This window comes from Brachyhypopomus gauderio, unplaced genomic scaffold, assembly GCF_052324685.1.
Source record: "Brachyhypopomus gauderio isolate BG-103 unplaced genomic scaffold, BGAUD_0.2 sc134, whole genome shotgun sequence".
Taxonomy (NCBI): domain Eukaryota; kingdom Metazoa; phylum Chordata; class Actinopteri; order Gymnotiformes; family Hypopomidae; genus Brachyhypopomus; species Brachyhypopomus gauderio.
Genome location: NW_027506955.1, coordinates 27,501 through 50,630, shown reverse-complemented (window position 1 = coordinate 50,630; position 23,130 = coordinate 27,501). Strand labels below are relative to the sequence as shown.

Genomic DNA, 23,130 nt, shown 5'->3' with positions numbered 1-23,130 from the left:
CCCAAGCATGGTTGCTGGACACACCAACAGTAATAGAGCGACCAACTCCCCCCCCCCCCCCACACACACACACACACACACACACACACAACACACACACACACCACACACCACACACCCCAAGCATGGTTGCTGTACCAACCAACTCTCCCCTACACACACGCACACACACACACACACACACACACACCCCAAGCATGGTTGCTGGACACAACCAACAGTAATGTCATCAAATGTTGTTTTTTTGATATGGAACAGGAGGAAGGAACAAAAAAAGAAATATCAATGTTCTCAGCAACAACATGCTGGATGTAGAATATCATTTATCATATTGTGGCTCAAATCTTCTTCTCGCTATATCTCTTTACCTCTTTTACAATTTCTCTCCCTCTCTCAAGCCAAGATGACTGTATAACAAGGTGACTGTAATTATAACAATCATCATCATCATCATCATCGTGATCTATATCTCTCCGTCCCCAGATCCATAGGCTCGTTGGAGTTCATCACAGCACAACACACACACAGGTGTGTGAGGGCTGGGCCTGCCAAGCAGGGGTGTGTCCTGGGTCCATCTCACCCCTCCCAGACAGCCACATCACAAGCTGCTAGACCCCAGAAGAGTCCCTCATCTCTAGGGTGCATTTAGAGACCAGAGGTTTCACATGTGAGGCATTGAAGGTAGCATGACCCTAAATGAGCAGATAATCTAGACACTCACTACAGGCTCAGTAGAGTCTCACTACAGATTCAGTAGAGTCTCACTACAGGCTCAGTAGAGACTCACTACAGGCTCAGTAGACTCACTACAGGCTCAGTAGAGTCACTACAGACTCAGTGGAGTCTCACAACAGGCTCAGTAGAGGCTCACTACAGGCCGTTGCCTGATCACAACTGAGTTTCTGTGCATAAACAGACATTCTTTTCCTTGCAAAACATGGATAAGATTTCATAGCTTGGCATTATGATTAGCTAAAATACGCCGCCTTGTGGCCAATGATGGCAAAACCTTGTTGAAACAGTTTGGTTCCGATTGGCAGTAAGAATCTAATGAAGAGAAAGAGGGAGAGGGGAGAGGGGAGAGTAGGAAAGGGGGTGAGCGGAGTGAAGTGTTGGCGAAGGTTGTGATTTTTCTCCCCATATTCAACCTCTTTCTCATTTAATTGGTCCGCCGGGATCCAGGGCGAGTCTTCCGTCTCCAAAGCCGTTTGCTGCTGCTCGTCTTTAATTGGCCGTGTCCGACTGGCGGAACCGATGCCAGCTAAATTCGACCAAAAAACAATTACACCACCCAAAGCTCGGCGCGCATCGCCACACGCGGGGGACGTTTCCATCAGAGACGCGAACTTGGCGATATTTGTAGCGCTTCTCCACACACAGTCTGGCAACCTGTTCGGGGGGGGGGGGGGCTGGTGTGGTGGTGGGTGTGTCCGCCCCTCGCCACGGACCATCTGACTCGGTATCGTTCTCAGTCCGCGCACATACTCCCCACTGGCACACGGCGCAGGGCAGTCGGACCGGCTGGACTGGACGAGCCGCTCTCTGGGTCTCCGTCTCCACCACAACATCATCGATGACTTCTAATGAAGAGAGTGTGTAGTGTGTGATGAATGCGCACCAGCGGTGGGAGATAATAACAGGATAATAAACCACACCAAACCTTCTCACTGTCGTTCCTCCACTACTGGAGGAGGAGGAGGAGGAGGAGGAGGAGGTGGAGGACAGTAAACTGGTCTGCTCGAGGTTGCTCTTATCTGGATGTAAGGTGACCACACGGACTGGAAAAGTTCTTGGAGAAAACGCGGGTGGGATTTTGTGCTTCTGTTCTCGGCGGCGCGTCTCTCCAGACTCGGTGTTACTTTTAAAGGAGATTTTGTGTTTCTCCGAACCGCCGAGTGCCGGTCCAACACCCATCCTGGGTGGGCTGTGAGACTGACTTCTCTAAGCTGCCTCACAAGAAGGTAAGAAAACATCATGTTTACATCCTCTGTGTTCATAAAGGAAGAAAACTGGTGTTATTTAGGTGAATATTGAACACCGGCAGGTTGTTACACACAGTGGATATTAAAACTCGCGAAACTAACAAGATCCGAACATTTTAAATAAGTGTAACAGAATATATGACATATTTATATAGCTATTATTACTACAGTCGTAGTAGTAGTAGTTGTAGTTTTTAAAGAAAGCTCTTCATTTTTTTGAGCCAAAATTATTTTGAAGTGTTTCTAACGTTGCCCGTGTGAAACGGAGTTTGATTATATGAACTGTTGTGGCACTGTTAACATGTTCTGTATATGCTGTTGGACCGGGTCTGCAGCCCCGTTCTGCACACCCAGCGCGTGCAGCCTGGCGCTCCTGCGCAAAGGTCGCAGCGCGCGAGCCGAAGAGACGCCCGCGTCCGTCCGCGAAACACTGTAGTTAGACCCACCGTACCACAACAGACGACAAGGCAGCAAATGCGACAAAATGAAAACTTTAAACGTTGAATTCCATCAATTCCCCCATGATATTAGTTTACTCTCCAATATATTTCGTTCCGCTGTTGTAATTTGTACTGTACAGAGTACTTTAACTTAGTTCACAGCACGTGCTTGAACACGTTGTATGCGTGAGGGAAACAAACGTGTCAGTTTTATCCGACACGTAACGTCCGTCGTTTGAACGGAAACTACCTAGAATTTAATTTTAGGGTTACTTTCCGTTCACCCGTTACGCTCCAAGTTTGTCGTGTGTCATTCTTAGGCTGCCTACATGTCACTTTAATAAAGAACTAATGTCACTTAAATAAAGAACTAATGTCACTTAAATAAAGAACTAATGTCACTTTAATAAATAATTATTCCTTTACTCAATCTCGCCAGTCCGCTATATGTTAAAGGGTTATTTTAATCTGCAGGTAATCCTGGCTTTTGTCTGACCTTAACCGCGGCGTATTTGAACATCGCACGGATAACATGTTTAAAATGGTGAATTAGATTGTTTTCCCCGGTTACTGTAATCTGCGGGAGATAACGGCATAATTCCCGCGTACCGGGAAGATCTCGGTTAACGCTGCTCTTGTTTTTACTGCATTAAGCTGTACCGCTGAGCTCGCGAGCGAGGCTGCTGGACCGGACCTGCCCACCTGCGCCCGGTCCGCGCGCGCGTGCGGCTGCGCCCGGCTACCTGCGCCTGGTCGGCGCGCGCGGACACCGTGACACCGTGGAAAGCTGATCGCGTGCTTGTTACTCTGCAGGTAATGAGGAGTCGCAGCTGAACATGGAGCTTTTCTGGATTTTGTTATTTTCTATCGTCCATCGCTACACGCAAGGGCAGGGAGTTTACGGTAAGAACTGTGTGTGTGTGTGTGTGTGTGTGTGTGCATGGACGAAATTTTGATTTCAAAGGTGGGGGACACAAATGGCTTGAGAACTGGGGCGCGGGGCTTACCAAAACCGGCTTTTGAAAAAGTGCAGGGGACATGCCCCCCCCCCCCCCCCCCCCCCCCCCCCCCCAAATTACGTCCGTTTGTGTGTGTGTGTGTGCTTGTAAGTTTGCTGGCTGTATTTACTGCTCTAATTATGCTAACGCCGAGTTTGTGAAGTTGGTCTGCGCGCACAACTGCTACATTTTAAATGTAATTTATGAAACTGCACGTTTAGGTGTAGTTGTAATGATATCAAGTATTACCCTCTATGGAATAAGGTTAAGAAGTAGGGACATATCTAGTTAAGGGAGGTTTTAACAGCCCCGATCCTCGAACACATCGCCCTTTAAACACTCAACACCGGGACTTAACATACTGAGACACGCGTGAACAACCAACCTTAAATACCTTAAACAGCACAATTAGGTTTAGTGCACAGTCCGGGTCAGTCGTCCGGGTCAAATGGACCGCGGTTGCTACAAATCCCCACAGTGCAGTTACTCTCCATGTAAAACCGCTTCGTTGTAAATGATGGGCCGTGTGTTGATGGAGTAATATGTGTTTCGGGGAAATGCTGGTTCCTTTAAAGTTACCAAATCGATGTTTGTTTAGTTTTCCACACTAACATAACCCATTTCGAATTATACTACACCTATACAGCTCGGACACGCTGAGAAAACGGCTGGGATTGGCTGAGCTTCACGGCAGAACCAAATGTGATTGGCTGTTCTCCCGTTACAGGAACTAATCCCACTGCGTGTTCTACACGTCCCGGTTCTTCAAGTCAGGAGCTGACCCCCAACTCAGCGAGGCCCCTCTGTGTCTAAATCACCAATCTGGGCTTAAAACGTCTAAAAGAAAGCCAGTAGATAAAAGATAAAACAAGATAAAATAAGGGTAAAACATAAAACGTTAAACATAAGTCAAATACTTAATCGACAAATTAAAATGTGCTAAGAACAGTTTTAATCCAGGTCTTCACAGCCTGCTTATCCCATCCGTGTATGGTGGCCAATGTTACATCATGATCAAAGCGTGCGGAGGTCTTCGGACCTGATCAAAGGCCCTGGACAGATGTTCTCTGAGTAGCGAGGACCCAGGCTGGAGAGCGGGGCTCCTGGGCTCGGGTGGACATCGTGCACCAAGGGTCCGATATTCTGGAACTGGAGAAGTCAGGCTCTTTAACACATCTGAGTGATCCGGCATGGGGTGACACAGATACGCAGTGATGTTCTGAACGTGCTGGCGAGGATCTCGATAACCTGGCTGACACTTCAGCGTGTGATGTTGGTGGAGCTCAGGGCCCCTGCTGGTAGAGTACCGTAACGTCGTCTCGACCATGACGAAGTTTAGCGGAGCACCTTTCGAATAGTTCTGGTGTCCTTTAAAGCCACAAACACTTTGACACTCATTTTAATTGGGTTGATTTCACATTATGCAGATCCCTGTTAGAACAGCCAAACTTTAAGCAGCTTTTCAAACATATGACAAACATATGAATATGTGCTGAAGTTATCTGCATATCAGCATCCTCTGGTCTATGTGTGTGTGTGTGTGTGTGTGTGTGTGTGTGTGTGTGTGTGTGTGTGTGTGTGTGTGTGTTTGTGTGTGTGTGTTTCAGCATCTTGTGGTCCATGTGTGTATATCCGCATCCTCTGATCTGTGTGTGTGTGTATCCGCATCTTCTGATCTGTGTGTGTGTGTGTGTGTGTGTGTGTGTATCAGCTTCCTCTGGTCTGTGTGTTTGTGTATGTATTTTCACACAGTGCTTTTCAGCCTGTTTGGTTTATTTTGCCTTTGTCTCTTGCATCTTGAATAAGAGTTTATTTTGGATGCTAAATATTTCCCTTTCTAATAAGCATTCATAATTTATATGTGGTGAGGATAGGGGAGAGAATGAGAAAAGAAATAGCTCATACATACTCCCTCGTGCATCTCTCCATCACTATCTGTCTCTCTCTGTCTATCTCTCTGTCTATCTGTCTGTCTCTCTCTGCACTCATGTAGAGCATTTAATCAGTCGGCGTCAGACTCCCTGTTTATGAACATCGGGGAGGATTGACGGTGTTAACAGCCTTTACAATCTTGCTCGTGCTTAATAAAGTGCAACTACGCTTGGCCCTTAATTTGGTTCTTAATTAATCAATTAATCTCCCGCTAATGAGCCCAGTGAGCAGTGGCACTCCCGCATGGGCAGGTCAGTTATCCACCGGCCCTGGGCAATGAATCTGTCCTTGAATGAGAGAGAGAGAGAGAGAGAGAGAGAGAGAGAGAGAGAGAGAGAGGGGGAGAAAGATCCCAGCTGAGCGTGTTCTCATTTAATTCTCACCTGTTCACTACTTGCTGTTGGATTCATACTCGTCTTATTCTCACACAAACCTCACTTAATCACTGGGCTCTTCAGAAGACATGTGACAGAGATGATATCTTAATACCTACCATTTAAACTGAGGCGACATCTCTCTCTCTGTCTCTCTCTCTCTGTATTATCTGACCTTTATGCCTGTTTTATTGTGATCTGTCAAAGTGATCAGAATTTAATTTGGCACCGAACTCCACAGAGAGCCACCTGGATAGAAATCGAGTGGAAGGCTGAGACTGTTAACGAGGGAGCGGACCTGCCGGGCCTCTGTCCAGAATAAGGCCCGTCTGGTTCTCACGAGCAGCGTTCAGACCCAGTCGTTGTAGGATCCGCTCCAGCAGGTCATTTTCCTCACTGGAGCTGTTGTTGTTTTCAACAAAGTGAAAACCAAACTGAATAATGTACAGAGAGTCGTGGGCCGGCCGAGCGGGCAGGGAGACGCCGCTACGTTTTCCCGCCACTAGCGCGTCTAGCCGGTCCTTCTGCTGCTGCCCTGACCGCCTTGACTCTTCGCCTTGGTGACCGTCTCCGGCAACGTTTCCTCCCCTCTCTCCTCTTTCCTGCTTCCACTTCCTCCCTCTTTCATTGTTCTCTTTCTCTTCCATCTCTCTCTCTCTCTCTTTAAAACTGTCCTATTTTCTGTGCTGCCCTTTCTCCTAGCTGAACAAAAACTTGGAGCGTGTTTTCAGTTGGCCAACCTTTTTAAAAGGTTACTGGTGAAAGGTTTCAGGGCCACAGCAGGGCCAGTTAGCGATGAGCGCTTACCAGATAAACAAGTACACTGTGGTGGCCTTTCCTGGGCTCCGGGGTGGCCTCAGCTTTATTGTTGCAGAGACAGACGTTTTAGACACGCACATACACACAAAATACATGCATAGATACATATTCGTGTGTGTGTGTGTGTGTGTGTGTGTGTGTGTGTGTGTGTAAGTCTGTCTGAGGGGAACAGATAACAAAGACTTGTGTGAGTGAACAGTTGGCATGCTCTGATTAATATATGAGGGCGTCTGGGTGAGAGAGAGAGAGAGCACGGTGAAGACCTCCATCCCTCTCTCTCTCTCTATTCCTCTCTGCCTCCCTTTCTCTCTCCGTCTCGCTGTCTCTTCCTGACTCTCTCCCTCCCTCTCTTTCTTTCCTTCTATCTCTCTCCTTCTTTCTCTCCTTCTCTCTCTCCCTCTTTCAGCACAGTCATTTTGGTGAATGCTGTGCTCATCTTTCTTGCTTCGTCTCCTTCTCTCTGTCTGCCTCCCTCTGTCTCCCTCCGTCTCCCTCCGTCTCCCTCTGTCTCCCTCTGTCTCCCTCTGTCTCCCTCTGTCTGTTTGTCTCTCTCTTATTTGCTCATTCTTAATTCCTAGATCTTATTCCACATTCCTGGCTCTCTTTCTTTGAACTGTGTTCATATCTCAGAACATTCTCTCTTTCTCTTTCTCTCTCTCAGCAGTTTGTTCTGAAAGTAACCAGCATATAGACGGTATATGGCTGTTTTTTTAAGCTGCTTTATTTGGTCCATCGTTGAACGATCAACCTAGGGAGACAGTGGAGATCGTTGCGTTCTCCTGCATGTGACACAGGCCTAACAAAACCGAACTGTTCACATTGATGTGCACAGTTGTCACAGTAGACGGTGACAGAAGACAGAAGACTGGCTAAAGCAGCTGTTAGGATAGATTAAGAAAGATTTTCTGCAGCAAATGAAATCTGCTCTAGCACAGTTGAAGGGGTCAGGCAGGTAGACCTGCTACGCCGGGGAGACCTCCCTTCCGGAAGGTTCCGGCCAGACTGACTACGGCTCACAGTCATTTAGAACAGTGTCAGACACAGAGCACCAACCTCATGCAGCAGGTTTGTGAAACGGAGTTGGGAATGTGCCAGAGAGAATGTGATGAGCTTTAACACAGCAAAACACACACACACACACACACACACACACACACACACACACACACACACACACGCACACACACACACACACACACACACACACACACACACACACACACACACACACACACAAACAAACCGATTAGCATTTAGCATGTGCATTTAATGATTCTAAAAACCTAATTAAAATTTCATTCTCACTCCTCTTTTAATACTTTTCTTGATTCATTCATTTAGTGGGTAAAAACAGTCTGGATACCCCGGGGGAAGCATCCTCTGCCTCAGATCTCCAGTAAATAGTCAAGATGCCCTTCTAAAGAATATATGGAGAATATACTGTGTTTGTGTAACACCACATGGCAGTGATGGTTTTAAACATCTCATTAAAAGCTTGAGAATCTGAGACGGAGTCACAGCTTAGCTTGGAACTCCCAGAAACCCTGACAGTGGGGGAGGGGGGGGATCTCTTTGCCTTAAATACGTAGCACCGTATCTGCGCTGAGTTCCACAGGTGTGTCCAGGTTTGGGCGAAACAGCTGTCCAGTAGCTGGGAGACAAGCCAGATACAAAGTACCGGTGTGCGCATTCAGGTGGGTGGTGTTATGAAAGAGCACAGCTTTGCTGTAACAAGCGCACTTAGTAAAGATATTAGTGCTGAATCCTTGTGTAGGGCAAAAACTGTACAGATTATGCAACCTTACAACAGCTCTCAGCTAACCTTGGTCTCTTAGCTGATATGGATTGTAAACACACTTGACCTGGGTTCTGTGTGGTGTGCCTGTCGAGTTTATGGGATGAGCTGCAGGTGTGGGAGGTAATACAGAGTGAAGACGGCATTACTCATGGTACCAGCTCGTCGGAGCACCTCCTGGTTGAATTCTGCGTTGGGGGGGTGTCGAGCGGAGCAGTGACCCTCAGCAGGTTTTTCCGATTTGAGGCCTCCTGGTCACGGAGAGCATCTTGCCACAGATGGTTTGGTCCTTAGCAAGATGTGCGCTGTACGCGTCTGCACAGAAGCAAAGCATTATTGGCTCAATAATGTGGTTCAGTTTTTGTTTCTGATTTGCTCAGTTCCACCCAGTCTCATGTTTTTCCACCTTTATCCTATTATCCTGCACATTTCACCCCTTTGTCTTCTTCCTTTGCCAGTTATATTTGTGTATCTTCCCTGTAGTTTAATCTGTTCATGTTATAAGCTTATCAGTGTTTGTTTTGTTCTGGCTCTCTGACTGGATGGCTATGATACCATAGTAGCCCACTTATGTGTGTGTGACTGGCCACACTAGCACTTAACCCACCCACCTACAGTGTGCTGTCATTGGACACACCAGCACTTCACCCGTCCACCTATGGTGTGCTGTGATTGCCCATACCAGCACTTCACCCGTCCACCTATGGTGTGCTATGATTGGCCATACCAGCACTTCACCCGCCCACCTACGGTGTTCTGTGACTAGCCAGACCAGCACTTCGCCCACCCACCTACAGTGTGCTGTGATTGGCTGTACCAGCACTTCGCCCGCCCACCTACAGTGTGCTGTGATTGGCTGTACCAGCACTTTGCCCGCACACCTATGGTGTGCTGTGACTGGTCATAAAAGCACTTCGCCTGCTCACCTACGGTGTGCTGTGATTGGCCATAACAGCACTTCGCCCGCCCACCTATGGTACGCTGTGATTGGTCATAAAAGCACTTCGCCTGCTCACCTACGGTGTGCTGTGATTGGCCATAACAGCACTTCGCCCGCCCACCTATGGTATGCTGTGATTGGTCATAACATGGTCAGGAGTTGATATAGTGTCACCGGTGTGAATCCACGTTCCTCAACCGTACATGCAACAGTGTCTGTAGTCAGAAGGACGTGGTTCCGCTGTCCACACGAGCACCTTCACGCAGACCCAGCTTCCGAGACACCATTCGTCTGTCCTCTCTCTCTGTCATGCCTGCTCATACCTGCAGAAGATAAGAAACCATGCTTTATCTCAGTCTCCATGTGTGCTGGCATTACACAGTGCGTTCCTCCGGTAATCGGAGAGCTTCCGATGTCCCTGTCCATGCCTGGAACCTCTGTAGTCCGTGTCATCTGCTCCAGTTGTGAAGATAGAGGACCTGTGGCCTTGTAGTTGATATACCTCACATGGTGCCTTTTAGAACTTTGTTGACTCTGTCCAAAACCTTGGATGCTATGGGTAGTAAAATTGTCAAGATAATTTAGATCTGAGCTTAAAACCTGGTAGAATGTGTCCCTTGGTCTGAATCAGTTTAGAGGGGGAGTTCCCAGTGTGAAAGTAGATTTGATCTGTTTTTACACGTTTGACCGCCGTGGTCACCTCCTCCCTCTCCTGCAAGCCCGCGCTGTGATGCAGCCTGCAGCCGCAGTGCTACGGGTGCGCGGTGTAGACGTCTTCCACACAACACTCCCCCAACTCTCTCACTCCGCTTGCTGGGATCGTTAGGAGTGCGAAACCCAGGTGTGAATCCACCAGAGGGGGTGAGCATTAACATGGCGAAACAGGTTCACTGACACACACACCCACCCACACACACACACACACACACACACACACACACACACACACACACACACACACACACACACATACACACACACACATACATACACAGGCTTCACAGAAGAACTGAAACCTATAACCCAGTATTAAAAATGCATATGCCTAAGAGTTCTAGAAACACTGACGTAGTTTCTGCAGGTGTGTAGGTGTTGGTAAGCAGTGTAGAAACAGCACAAACCTGCAAGCTTTTTTTCCCCTCAGAAATTCAGTCCTTCTATTCCAGGGGATTGAAGCATAAAGTTAGAAATACAGTAAATCCTGAACCAACTGATATATCTGCAGCACAGCAGAACTTTGACTGCAGGTGCCTGGTACTGCGCAGGGTGGGTCCACACAGGTCCAGACCACACATCAGCGGATCGAGTCTGGCACCGCGTGAAATGAAACAATTTTGTTTTTCAAAAAGAATAAAACGGAGTGACGTTGATCTGTTTGGCCTGATGCTAAATCTAGCTTAGTTAGGTTTGTAGCGTGAGAGATGATCGGTGTTTGACAAGTCCCAACTTGTGAGTGAGGACACATTACTGATGAGACAGACTGAGAGTGAGAGACCGGCTGAGAGGTGTTACTTTTCAATTTGAGCATTTTTCTTTGACTGTTTGCAAGTGCAGGTAGATGTAGTCCAGTAATAATGCAGTCTGTATTGGCCTCTGTGTTATGTAACCACACAGGAGTCCGACTATACTACATAACGGTATAGGAGCCCAACTATACTACATAACAATATACAGTAGGAGTCCAACTATACTACATAACGATATACAGTAGGAGTCCAACTATACTACATAACGATATACAGTAGGAGTCCAACTATACTACATAACGATATACAGTAGGAGTCCAACTATACTACATAACAGTAGAGGAGTCCAATTATACTACCTAACGATATAGGAGTCCCACTAAACTACATAACAATATAGGAGTCCAACTATACTACATAACGATATACAGTAGGAGTCCAACTATACTACATAAAGATATAGGAGTCCCACTATACTACATAATGGTATAGGAGTCCAATTATACTACATAAAGATATAGGAGTCCAACTATACTACATAATGGTATAGGTGTCCAATTATACTACATAAAGGTATAGGTGTCCAACTATACTACATAACAGTATAGGAGTCCAACTATACTACATAAAGGTATAGGTGTCCAACTATACTACATAACGGTATAGGAGTCCTACTACATAATGGTATAGGTGTTCAACTGTTCTACATAACGGTATAGGAGTCCAACTATACTACATAAAGGTATGGGTGTCAAACTATACTACATAACGGTATATGTGTTCAACTGTTCTACATAACGGTATAGGAGTCCAACTATACTACATAAAGGTATGGGTGTCAAACTATACTACATAACGGTATAGGAGTCCAACTATACTACGTAACAGTATAGGTGTCCAACTATACTATATGATGGTATAGGAGTTCATCTATACTATATAAAGATATAGGTGTCCAACTATACTACATAACAGTATAGGAGTCCAACTATACTATATGACGGTAGAGGAGTCCATTGCTTAGTAATACAACACGCTGGTGTAGCCATGGTTTGTGGGTTTGATTCCCAGGCCTGAGGCCATGACTGAGGTGCCCTTGAGCAAGGCACCTAACCCCAACTGCTCCCCGGGCACCGGGCTAGGACTGCCCACCGTTCTGGGCATGTGTGCACCACAGCCCCCTAGTAATCACTAGTGTGTGTTTGTGTGTTCTAATTGCACAGATGGGTAAATGCGGAGGACAAATTTCGATTGAGGTCAAAGTCACCATTGACAAATATGGCATGTTTCATCTGGTGGTGGCCTGGTGAAAAGTGGGTGGAGAGATGGGGTAGTGGGTGGAGAGATGGGGTAGTGGGTGGAGACATGAGGCAGTGGGTGGAGAGATGGGGAAGTGGGTGGAGATGGAGTAGTTGGTGGAGAGATGGGGTAGTGGGTGGAGAGATGAAGTAGTGGGTGGAGAGATGGGGCAGTGGGAGGAGAGATGGGGAAGTGGGTGGAGATGGAGTAGTTGGTGGAGAGATGGGGTAGTGGGTGGAGAGATGGGGTAGTGGGTGGAGACATGAGGCAGTGGGTGGAGAGATGGGGAAGTGGGCATCGACTGCTGTATTCCATGAAATTGGGCCACCTACATAACCTAGTTGTTTATGAACTCACCCTCATGTTTCTGTCAGCCCAGCCAGTCTCTCTCCTGTGCGGGAAGATTACCCACCGCTGTCCTGCCTGTCCTGCCTGGACGAGACATGACCGTGTGTGTCTGGTGGTTTTTCTGCCTGTGTTCACTGTAAACCCGTGAAGGATCATGCTAGGAGATCATGCTACGCTGGTCCACCTCAGCGTAACCTCCGTGGACTAGGAGACCTTCCCTCTGCCCCTGGCAGCCGCACCTCTTCCTCCTCCGCAGACCCCGCGTCCCTGCTTAACTTCCACCATACTCCATCTGTGATGCTCTGTGTTTCATTTCTCTCTCTCTCTCTTTCTCTCTCTGTGTCTCTATCTCTGTCTCCCTCTCCTCCCCTTCCTGCTCCCTCATTCTCTGTGTTTTTCTGTGCAATATAAACACAACCTATTCCAAAGCTGTCTAAATTATTAATGTTGCTCTGTCACTGTTGAGAACTGGGTCTTGTGGTGGGGACCAGCCCGGGGAGGAACTGAAAAGTGAAATGTTTATATATTTACACCCACCCCCATAAGTTATGACGTGAAGAACCGAACTGACTCCCTACTCGTTGGTTTTGGTCACAGATTAGAATTGAGAGTTTGTTTAAGTGAGTATTTGTATGTGTGGTATAAAGTTCATTCTAAGTTGCTGGTCTGTTCAATCATAGGGAGCCATGGTGTGATCTAGTGCGATCTTTACCAAACGTGAAAGGATCAGAATGGACCTTGGTCTCCTAGACATGTGTTCAGTGCAAATGAGATATTGATCAGCGCTTTTCAAACACAACAGTCACAAACCAGCGTGGCCACGTGTGGGCAGAGCTGCTAGGACAGTGGTAATCCCAGTAATGGAAGGTCCTAGGGTTGCCACCTTTTCAACGAAGACAAAACCAGACACTCAGATTCACAGGCATCATTCAAAATTCAGCAGGGGGAACACTTAGAGCTGAGGTCCCTACCCAGAAAAGAAACAGCAAAATAATGATGCGATTTTCTGCTATTTGACAATCATATCAATTATTAGTGCTGTTTTCGCTATTAACCCACTTCTATATTAGCTATGTAGAATGCCGTCTATCATGACTACCTAGTGATCCAGACACTTAAATAACTGTAAAGCAACAGTAAAACAAGAGAAGGCAATCATAGGTGCAAAGTTTGCAAAGCAAACTATGATTATGTTTCTCACAATGCAATGAACTGTGTATAACCAATTGCATTTCTCTTTCACACGTTTGAGAGTGCGTGAACCGATTTCATCCTGCAAGTTTTGGAGGAAGCTAATTCCATAGGGAAAGGGGGTGTACGATCTGCGACATAAATACAAGAATACAGACATCCTAACAAAAATGCCCCAAAAACCAAAGAAATGCAGTTCGAAGCCCTGTGGTGGGGCGCATATTAGCTCCAGGCCGAACACCCCTCTGCGGCTCGTCCATCAAGCCCACCTCTGAAGCACCTTCCACCCGCCGCCTGTGTTTGTCAGGTTCCACCAGGGGGTGGCGAACGAATGTTGTTGAGCGGGGGGGGGGGGGGTTTGGTGGCGAACGTAAAATGGACACAGATTCAGTGTTATATCGCCGGTGGATGGCGCCAGAGCTAGCGAACTAGTAACGTATTGAATCATATATGTGGATCTGAGGTAAATAAACTGGATATTTTTTTTCGGCGTGAGATATCGAAAGTGTGGCGTGAGAGCGTGTGAAAACGGTCAAATGCGTGTGTCTCACGCTCAATGCGTGAGAGCTGACTCTGTCCCACGGATGGAGGTTTGGAGGGGTCAGGAATATGCCGGCCCCTACCAGTAACCCAGAAATAGGCTGGCTGACGTGAGCAGAGCAGTAATGGGAAGAAACTATTCTATTCTATTCTATTATATATTATTCTATTCTATTCCCCAGTCTCAATAAACTACCACGAGCATATTAAGATAATCGTAATGTCAAGGGGGTCTGATCCGTTGCGTTTTTAAAATGGAATCAGTTCAATCTTCTGTCTTTACCAGAAAGTCCTAAGAAACTCTTTTTTTCTCTATGGAAACGTGAGAATCATGCGTGACCCCATGTGGTGTGTCTCACTGCTACAATCGGAGAAGCGAACGATGAGGTTCCCATTAGACTTGTAATGTCACAGAGGACCTCGGGCTGATGGAGACCTTATGCTGCTACAGTCAGGGTCACCTGAAACCTCCTCATTGCCTCGTTTCTGAGACAGGCACGGACGGAGGCGGACTTGAGCACAGTGTGTAGCTGTCACCTCCACCCGCTGCTGAAGGTGCCGTCGACGCTTGTTTTATGGAACTTTGATTCTTGGAACGTGTTCTCTTTGACTTCTCGTGAGCGATAAAACTTTCTCAGGCCAGCTTGTTGGACAAGTGGGTGGGGACATCTCTCCAAAGATGTGTGTCCTGCTTGAGAAGCCCCACCCCCTCTCACTCTCATCCTCTACAGGGATTTAATGTATTTTTGCTTCTAGCTGAGCTGTTTTCCCGTAGATAGTCACAGACCGTGGTCTTCAGGGTAGCTTCTGATCACTGCGATGATCTTTGTGCTCAGAAATGTGACAGATGTCTTGTTGTAGATCTCACACTGGTTTAGCTAACCTTCACATCGCTGCTCTGGGTGACTTCACAGCAGTTGCTTCGCACCGGGAGACTCGTTCGGAATTCGCACGGGTGTTTTGTGTAATTCTGACAGTTTCCCACTGTTTGTCTCAAGAGCCTCTGTTGTCATCTCATGCTCATGCTGTCTCGGCTGACTCAGAATAACCCTCGTTTACTCTCCGTCCCCTCGTCCACATCCGCGAGCTGCCACTGATCTCCCAAGAGTACCCCTGAGTCACGTCTGCTGGGACCGCGAGGCACGCGCGTATTTTCAACACAGTACTTCCCGTTAGCATTAGCATGACCCGTGTGGCCCAGTGGAAGAAGCCAGTGGCGAGATGGGGCCTTTTAGAGATGCATTTCAGCCCACAGCTGATCAGAAACATGTTCCTACTCTTCCACTCATGCACACTAGCATTAACATCTGCAGAGAGAAGGTCGCTTTGAGTGCTTTAATGGGTTGGATTCTGGTTTCATTAACTGTTCGATGTAGCAGTGCAGTTTGTGTGCTGGGCTTTAATATTTACTCCCATCCTGAAATTTACTTTGCGGGTCAATATTCATATTGAGACTCAGTAAATGAATCTGGAAGGCAAGCAGTTCAGAATCCAACTGAGAATGTAGAGCTCAACGCACACATGGGAGGAGCATTGCAGGAGCATTAGAACACCCTGAAGCACATGTGGGAGGAGCATCCCAGGAGCATTAGAACACCCTGAAGCACATGTGGGAGGAGCATCCCAGGAGCATTAGAACACCCTGAAGCACATGTGGGAGGAGCATCCCAGGAGCATTAGAACACCCTGAAGCACATGTGGGAGGAGCATCCCAGGAGCATTAGAACACCCTGAAGAACATGTGGGAGGAGCATCCCAGGAGCATTAGAATACCCTGAATCAGTAGACTGTGTGTAACAGTATGGTCTGTAATAGTAGACTGTGCGTAACAGTAGGGTCTGTATCAGTAGACTTTGTGTAACAGTAGGGTTTGTATCAGTAGACTGTGTGTAACAGTATGGTCTGTAACAGTAGACTGTGTGTAACAGTAGGGTCTGTATCAGTAGACTGTGTGTAACAGTATGGTCTGTAATAGTATACTGTGTGTAACAGTAGGGTCTGTATCAGTACATTGTGTGTAACAGTAGGACCTGTATCAATAGACTGAAAGTCAAAGTCTATTTATATCGTACTTTTTACAACACATGTTGTCACAAAGCAGCTTTACAATTACATGGGTCCAGATCCCTTATGAGCAAACCAAGGGCGACAGTGGCAAGGAAAGAGTCGACATCAACCCGTTCGCTGGTGGTAATGGCACGTTCATCTGCACTGTTGGCCCGACCATCCAGACCATCTCTTAAGTGCTTGTACGTAATCGTCTTTGGTAGAAACATGTAACCAAGGCATAAAATACAGTTAAAGGAGATGTAACAGTAGACTGTATATAACAGTCAGTAGGGTCCGTATTAGTAACCTTAGGTGTGACTGTAGCCTTAAGTGTGACTGTAGACTTAGATGTAACAGTAGCCTTAGGTGTAACAGTAGCCTTAGGTGTAACAGTAGCCTTAAGTGTAACAGAAGCCTTAGGTGTGACTGTAGCCTTAGGTGTAACAGTAGCCTTAAGTGTAACAGTAGCCTTAGGTGTGATTGTAGCTTTAGGTGTAACTGTAGCCTTAGGTGTGATTGTAGCTTTAGGTGTAACGGTAGCCTTAGGTGTGGTTGTAGCCTTAGGTGTAACAGTAGCCTTAGGTGTGACTGTAGGCTCTGTAACAGCTGGCTCTGTCAGGGGGAGGAGTCAAGGCCCATTTAGTTTCCTGTGAGCTGTGAACCCTTCATGAGGTTGTGTCGCTGTAATTTATCAGGTGCACATTAAAGCTGCATACTGTGGAAAATTCCAGAGTGTGCAGGTCCTGTCCCTTGTTTGTAACCACTCCATTTGTTTTATTTTGTGTGTGTGTGTGTGTGTGTGTGTTTGTAGGTCTCTCTTTCTCCTCATCGTCTTTCCTCTGTGCTGTCTTTCCCATTAGACTCCTGGTCCACAAACGTGTCCCCTGTAGTGGAGTAATGGCTGCACATTCATCAGTGGGCTCTACTCATTGATTAGGCACTGTGTGCTTTGATCTGAGCTTGATGAATGAGAACAGATTAATGGCACATACTTGTGGATGCGTGCGTGTGTGTGTGTGTGTGTGTGTGTGTGTGTGCGTGTGTGTGTGTGTGTGTGTGTGCGTGTGTGTGTGTGTGTAAGTGGGAACATGTTTATGTTTGCATGTGCACATGTCTGAGTGCGTACATCTATGTGTGTGTGTGTGTGTGTGTGTGTGTGTGCGTGTGTGTGTGTGTGTAAGTGGGAACTTGTTTATGTTTGCATGTGCACATGTCTGAGTGCGTACATCTGTGTGTGTGTGTGTGTGTGTGTGTGTGTGTGTGTGTGTGTGTGTGAGGGCACGATTGAGCACCTGTTTAGGGTTTTAGAGATATTACATATTGTAGCAGAATTCTGCATGAGCAGAATAAAAAATATATATAAACATTACCTGTGTCAAGCAACAGATTTGGAAGTGGATAGTGTACAAACACACACACACACACACATTCACGCAAACATGCAAATACATGCAAACACTCTCCACATCACAGCAGTCTGACTCTTTAAATACACGTATACTGTGGGTCATTTTCCCAGTGAGGAATAGCTAGTGCTCTCCATCACTCACACCCTCCTTCTCTGCAATACACGCTCCCTACCATCTGGGAACATACACACACACACACACTGCTAATTAAGTCATAGAGACAGCAGTGAGAAAGCTAAGATTTGAGCCGAGCCAGTGCAGACTGCAGGGAAGGGAGATGATCTTGGCTTGTTCTTTACAGAATCTGCTTACGACTCTGGACTCCTTTAGCCTTGTAAGTAAATTGGTGGTGATAACCGATGAAAGTCCCCAGTCAGAAGCCGGTTGTGTTTGGCCTGTCCTCAGTGCGTAGGGACAGATGAACAGAGGGATATTACCTGTTGCTTTGTCAGAGAGAATGAGTAAATATCCTGGGAGTCAGCCAGCCTCATTCGTGTCTCCTCCCAGGATCAGGGCCTTGGGGTCAGGCATGGTGAAGCTCGCTGTCCCCCTGAGCCCCAAAGGAGCACGGCTCCGCCTCCATCCCTAGGGCTTTGAGTTTTAATAGGCCACTTTGCCTCTGATCAGGAGATGCTCAGTCTCTCTCCTGCTCTCTCTCTCTCTCTCTCTCTCTCTCTCTCTCTCTCTCTCTCCTACTCTCTCACACCTTCTCCCTGGCACTTACTCTCTCTCCTTCTCATTCTCCCTCTCCCTCTCTTCCCCTCTCCTTCTCTCTCTCTCTCTCTCTCTCTCTCTCTCTCTCTCTTCCTTCCTTCTCTCACTCTTTAATGAGTCTCACATCCTGCTCCAGGACTTGGCCCGCTTTCCAAGATTCCCAGAATGCCGTTCCCCTTTCCGTCCGCCGGGGCGAGTGCGGGATGGAGGAGCCCCACAGTGTCCTCCATCTCTGAGGAGGCCTGGTGTCTGGGGGGGTTACATCAGCTGACCCGCACTGAGCCCAGGCGACAGCACCATCGTGGCATGACGTGGCGTGACATGGCGTGGTGTAGCGTGATGTGGTTTAGCATGATGTGGTGTGGTGTAGCATGATGTGGTGTAGCGTGGCGTGGTGTGACGTGACGTTGTGTGACGTGACGTGGTGTGACGTGACGTTGTGTGACGTGACGTTGTGTGACGTGACGTTGTGTGACGTGACGTGGTGTGACGTGACGTTGTGTGACATTGTGTGTCGTGACGTTGTGTGATGTGACGTGGTGTGACATGACGTTGTGTGACGTTGTGTGACATTGTGTGTCGTGACGTTGTGTGATGTGACGTGGTGTGACGTGACGTTGTGTGACGTGACGTTGTGTGACGTGACGTGGTGTGACGTGACGTGGTGTGACATGACGTTGTGTGACGTTGTGTGACATTGTGTGTCGTGACGTTGTGTGATGTGACGTGGTGTGACGTGGTGTGACGTTGTGTGACGTGACGTTGTGTGACGTGACGTGGTGTGACATGACGTTGTGTGACGTTGTGTGACATTGTGTGTCGTGACGTTGTGTGATGTGACGTGGTGTGCCGTGCTCACTTCACCACTGCCATGCTGATTGCCGCTCCTCCCCGATACACTCAGGGCTCTTTCCTGGCCTGAAGACTCATACGTTTGAATATGTTTTCTTTACACCTTTGAGATGCGATGCTAGTAGAATCTGATATCCTGTCTGCTTCTGCATGCTACAGAATGTTCTGACTGCATAATCTGATTGTGAGATTTGTTCTAAACTGTGTAAACTGAGGATACGCTTAAAAATACACACACACAGACGCACACACACACACACACACACACAAACAGACACACACAAAGACACAGACGCGCGTACACACACAGACGCACACACACACACATACCCACACACAGACGCACACACACACACACAAAGACACAGACGCACACAGACGCACACACACACACACACAGACGCGCGTACACACACAGACGCACACACACACACACACACACACACAGACGCACACACACACACACACACACACACACACACACACACACACACACACAGAGACGCACACACACACACTCAGACGCACACACACACACACACACACACACACACACACACACATAGAGATGCACACATGCAGGAGCAGTTTTCTTGGATAATGAAGCTGTTCTAAGGCTGTCCGTGACATGTGAAGTGCTGGACAATCTTCCTCTTTTACACACACACACACACACACACACACACACACACACACACACACACACACACACACACATCAGAATCCCACTCTTCAGTCTGTACACCTCGCCACAGATGGCCATACCCCCCCCCCCTCCCCCCGCCCACAGTCAACCTCGCTGACTCATCCGTAATAGCATGTGACTAATGGGCAATATCGGGCTCTGTGTGAAGTGTTAGTGCATGTGAGCCAACCGGGTCTGGTGTGGGGCCCATAACTGGGTCTAGTGTGGGGCCCATTACTGGGTCTGGTGTGGGGCCCATAACTGGGTCTGGTGTGGGGCCCATAACCGGGTCTGGTGTGGGGCCCATAACCAGGCCTGGTGTGCAGAACGTAAGCAGGTCTGGTGTGGGCAGTGTAAGCAGGTCTGGTGTGGGGGCCTGTCACTGGGTCTGGTATGGGGGCCGTAACCTGGTCTGATGAAGGCACCAAGCTCTCTGTGACTCTGGCGTTTCAAGTATCACATTCCCCAGGGCCTACATAATCTGAGAATGCACCGAAGGATTAACTAATCAGCCGTGTGTTTGTCCCATGGAGTGTGTGTGTTTGTGTGTGTGTGTGTGTGTGTGTGTGTGTGTGTAAGACCCTCTGTGTCTTTCCGGCAGAGGGAAACACAGATTAGACTCAGACAGACAGAAATTGAGAGTCAGTCATTCAAAGCTGGATGCCTTAGCCTTCAAATGCAGTGTGTGTGTATATGTGTGTGTGTGTCTGAAAATTTGTCTGTGTGTGTGTGTGTGTCTATTCGTGTAGTGTTTGTATGTGTGTATTATATTTGTGTGTAGATACAGTATATCTGTTTATGTGTAGATATGGTGGCAAACACCTCCCAGAAGTGATAATGTTAATATGTGTGTGTGTGTGTGTGTGTGTGTGTGTGTGTGTGTGTGTGTGTGTGTGTGTGTGTGTGTGTGTGTGTGTGTGTGTGTGTGTGTGAATGTCGAGTTCATGGGTGTACGGTGTTCTCACAGCTAATATGATAACAAGCCCATTAGAAAGGGAAGAAATAAGAGTGCAAGTGTGTAACCAACCAGAAATTCTCTGAGAATCAGTGTAGAAACTGAAATGAATATGACATACCTCTCTCTCTCTCTCTCTCTCTCTCTCTCTCCCTCTCTCTCTCTCTCTCTCTCTCTCTCTCCCTCTCTCTCTCACCCCTCTCTTTCTCACCTGCTCTTTTTCCATCAAATGTAAGTACATTGCTATGGGACCATGTTGGGTTAGGTGGAATAAAGCTCAACCTGTCAGATGAGAATCTCTGAGGTTTGCAGTGAAATGTTGTAAATGCTGGTGAGTGCTGTGAGCTGTGGGTGGTCTAGACCTAAACACACCTGTTTCTTTGTGTGATGAGTTCCTTGTGCTGTGTGTGTGCTTTTTACATTCACGTGCGTGCACGTGTCTGTGTGCGCCTGCACGTGTGCGCTCTATACGAACGTGGGCTTGCTATGGCTTGCTGGGAGTTTCCGTTTATATGGCCTGTGTCTTACTGTTTCCACGGTGATGCACATTTACCGCCTTTTTTAAATTTATTATTTACATATTTATTGTCCTGCCTTGGTGTCGGCTGTGTGTGGCGCCGCTGTAAATCTCACGTGCGGATGTAGCGCGAGGCCCTAACCCTGCCGCACACACAAACACCTTTATTTATGACGCCATTTACTTATGAATTAAGTCTTTTGCCTTTTGTGTCCATCAATTTTCCCAGGGCTGCAACGCATGGAGACTGATTAATCTCGAAGGAGTTGGAGAGCGTTTCTTTTTTAGACTAAGTAGACAGTATGCACACACACACACACACTCACACACATGCACCCACACACACACGCACACACTCACACTCAGTCTCACACACACACACACACACACACACACACACACACACACACACACACACACACTCACACACATGCACCCACACCCACACACACACACACACACACACACACACACACACACACACAAATCTGACGAATAAAGCACTGAGAAGGTGGGGCAAATGTTTGATGTAATCTATGTATCTGTTCGTATTTTCACCATAGGTAATTACGGGTTATATTACATTAGCTTGGTTAACTCCGACTGTAATGTATAACTATGTCATGTGCAGGTATGAGACCTGGATGGCGTCTTCACGTCGGCGGCTGTTGCCGTGGTTTCTGAGTGAGATGTAAACACAGACCTGCTGCTGAAAATCCGTTTCTCTTTCAAGGCGCACAAACGAAGCGAAATGATCACGAATTGCTTGTAAGTGGTGCATTAGGGCTGCTCAGCACAGCCTAATTGTAACCACGCAGAGATTCAAGTAAGGAGCCATTACATTTGAATTTAAATGTAAAGTAATGGAAACAAAAACACTTTTCTAACGTGTAATGTTACTTACACCACCACAAACAGTCCCTCTGTGACCCAACTTCAGGCGCTGTTTGGTGCACACGTCCAACACTTGCGTCGGCAGACATAACCCCCCCACCAGCGCCACACAGTTTGCCTAACACATCGGATCTGCAGTCTGCTTGTCCCCCAAACACTACGTCGACTTTGAAGACCAGACTATTTCGCAGCCTGTCCTCGGAGCGTCTCGTGTGCATTTCTTCTATTTTGACATCGCAATATTTTCTATGACACGCTCATAACTAAGCCGATAGATAGCGTTGAAGGCTGAACAACACCCCCCCTCTCCCGATTCTTCTGCGCCGCGAGCCATTTAAGCACCTGTCAATGGCTACGCCTGCCCGAGTGCGCGAGCGCTCCCGCGTGCAGCCGTAAGATATGCACCGGCGTATAGAGCGCACGGAATTACGCCGGTTAATGCCGGTTCACCTGCAGCCGCGGTGATATGTGCTCGCCTAATTCCTCCACACCTCTACCCGACCTTGCGCTAACACGGGTCGCACGCAGGTGTCGGGACGCGGTCTGTCGTGGAGAGGAAGTGTTTTGTCACACTTTGAGAGTGAGAGACCGCCGTGCTTATTTTCAGGAAAGCTGTGCTGAAAATGCACGCGCGCATGCCGGCCACACGCCACCAACCCGGCGTGCACGACCCTGACAGTAGAGGGCGCTGCAGAGCACAAACCCACCACGCCGCACAAACACAGACGTGTGTGCACTCCCGTCCTAAAAAAAGGGGCTTTTGTTCTTTCATTAGCCAAACTCAGTACTTATCGATCACATTATATACACATCACCTGGCCGTCCATAAATTATTCACAGGCGTTAAATAGGAAGGCTGAATAATTCAGGAGCTGCTCTGTTGTAATTAATATTGTAGAGTTACGTGACAGGCTGGGTGGCACTGAACCAG

At 47.6% G+C, this 23,130-nt stretch overlaps 1 protein-coding gene across 1 annotated transcript in view; it reads left to right on the top strand.

The window, feature by feature from the left end:
* Window positions 1-1,910: 1,910 nt before the first annotated feature.
* LOC143499440 (MAM domain-containing glycosylphosphatidylinositol anchor protein 1-like) overlaps window positions 1,911-23,130 on the top strand; it is a 45,207-nt gene continuing 23,987 nt past the window's right edge. Inside the window, exons 1-2 of the mRNA XM_076994091.1 lie at window positions 1,911-1,961; window positions 3,236-3,325. Coding sequence (XP_076850206.1) covers window positions 3,259-3,325 — 67 coding nt within the window. The 5' untranslated portion in view covers window positions 1,911-1,961; window positions 3,236-3,258. The remainder of the gene's footprint in view (window positions 1,962-3,235; window positions 3,326-23,130) is intronic.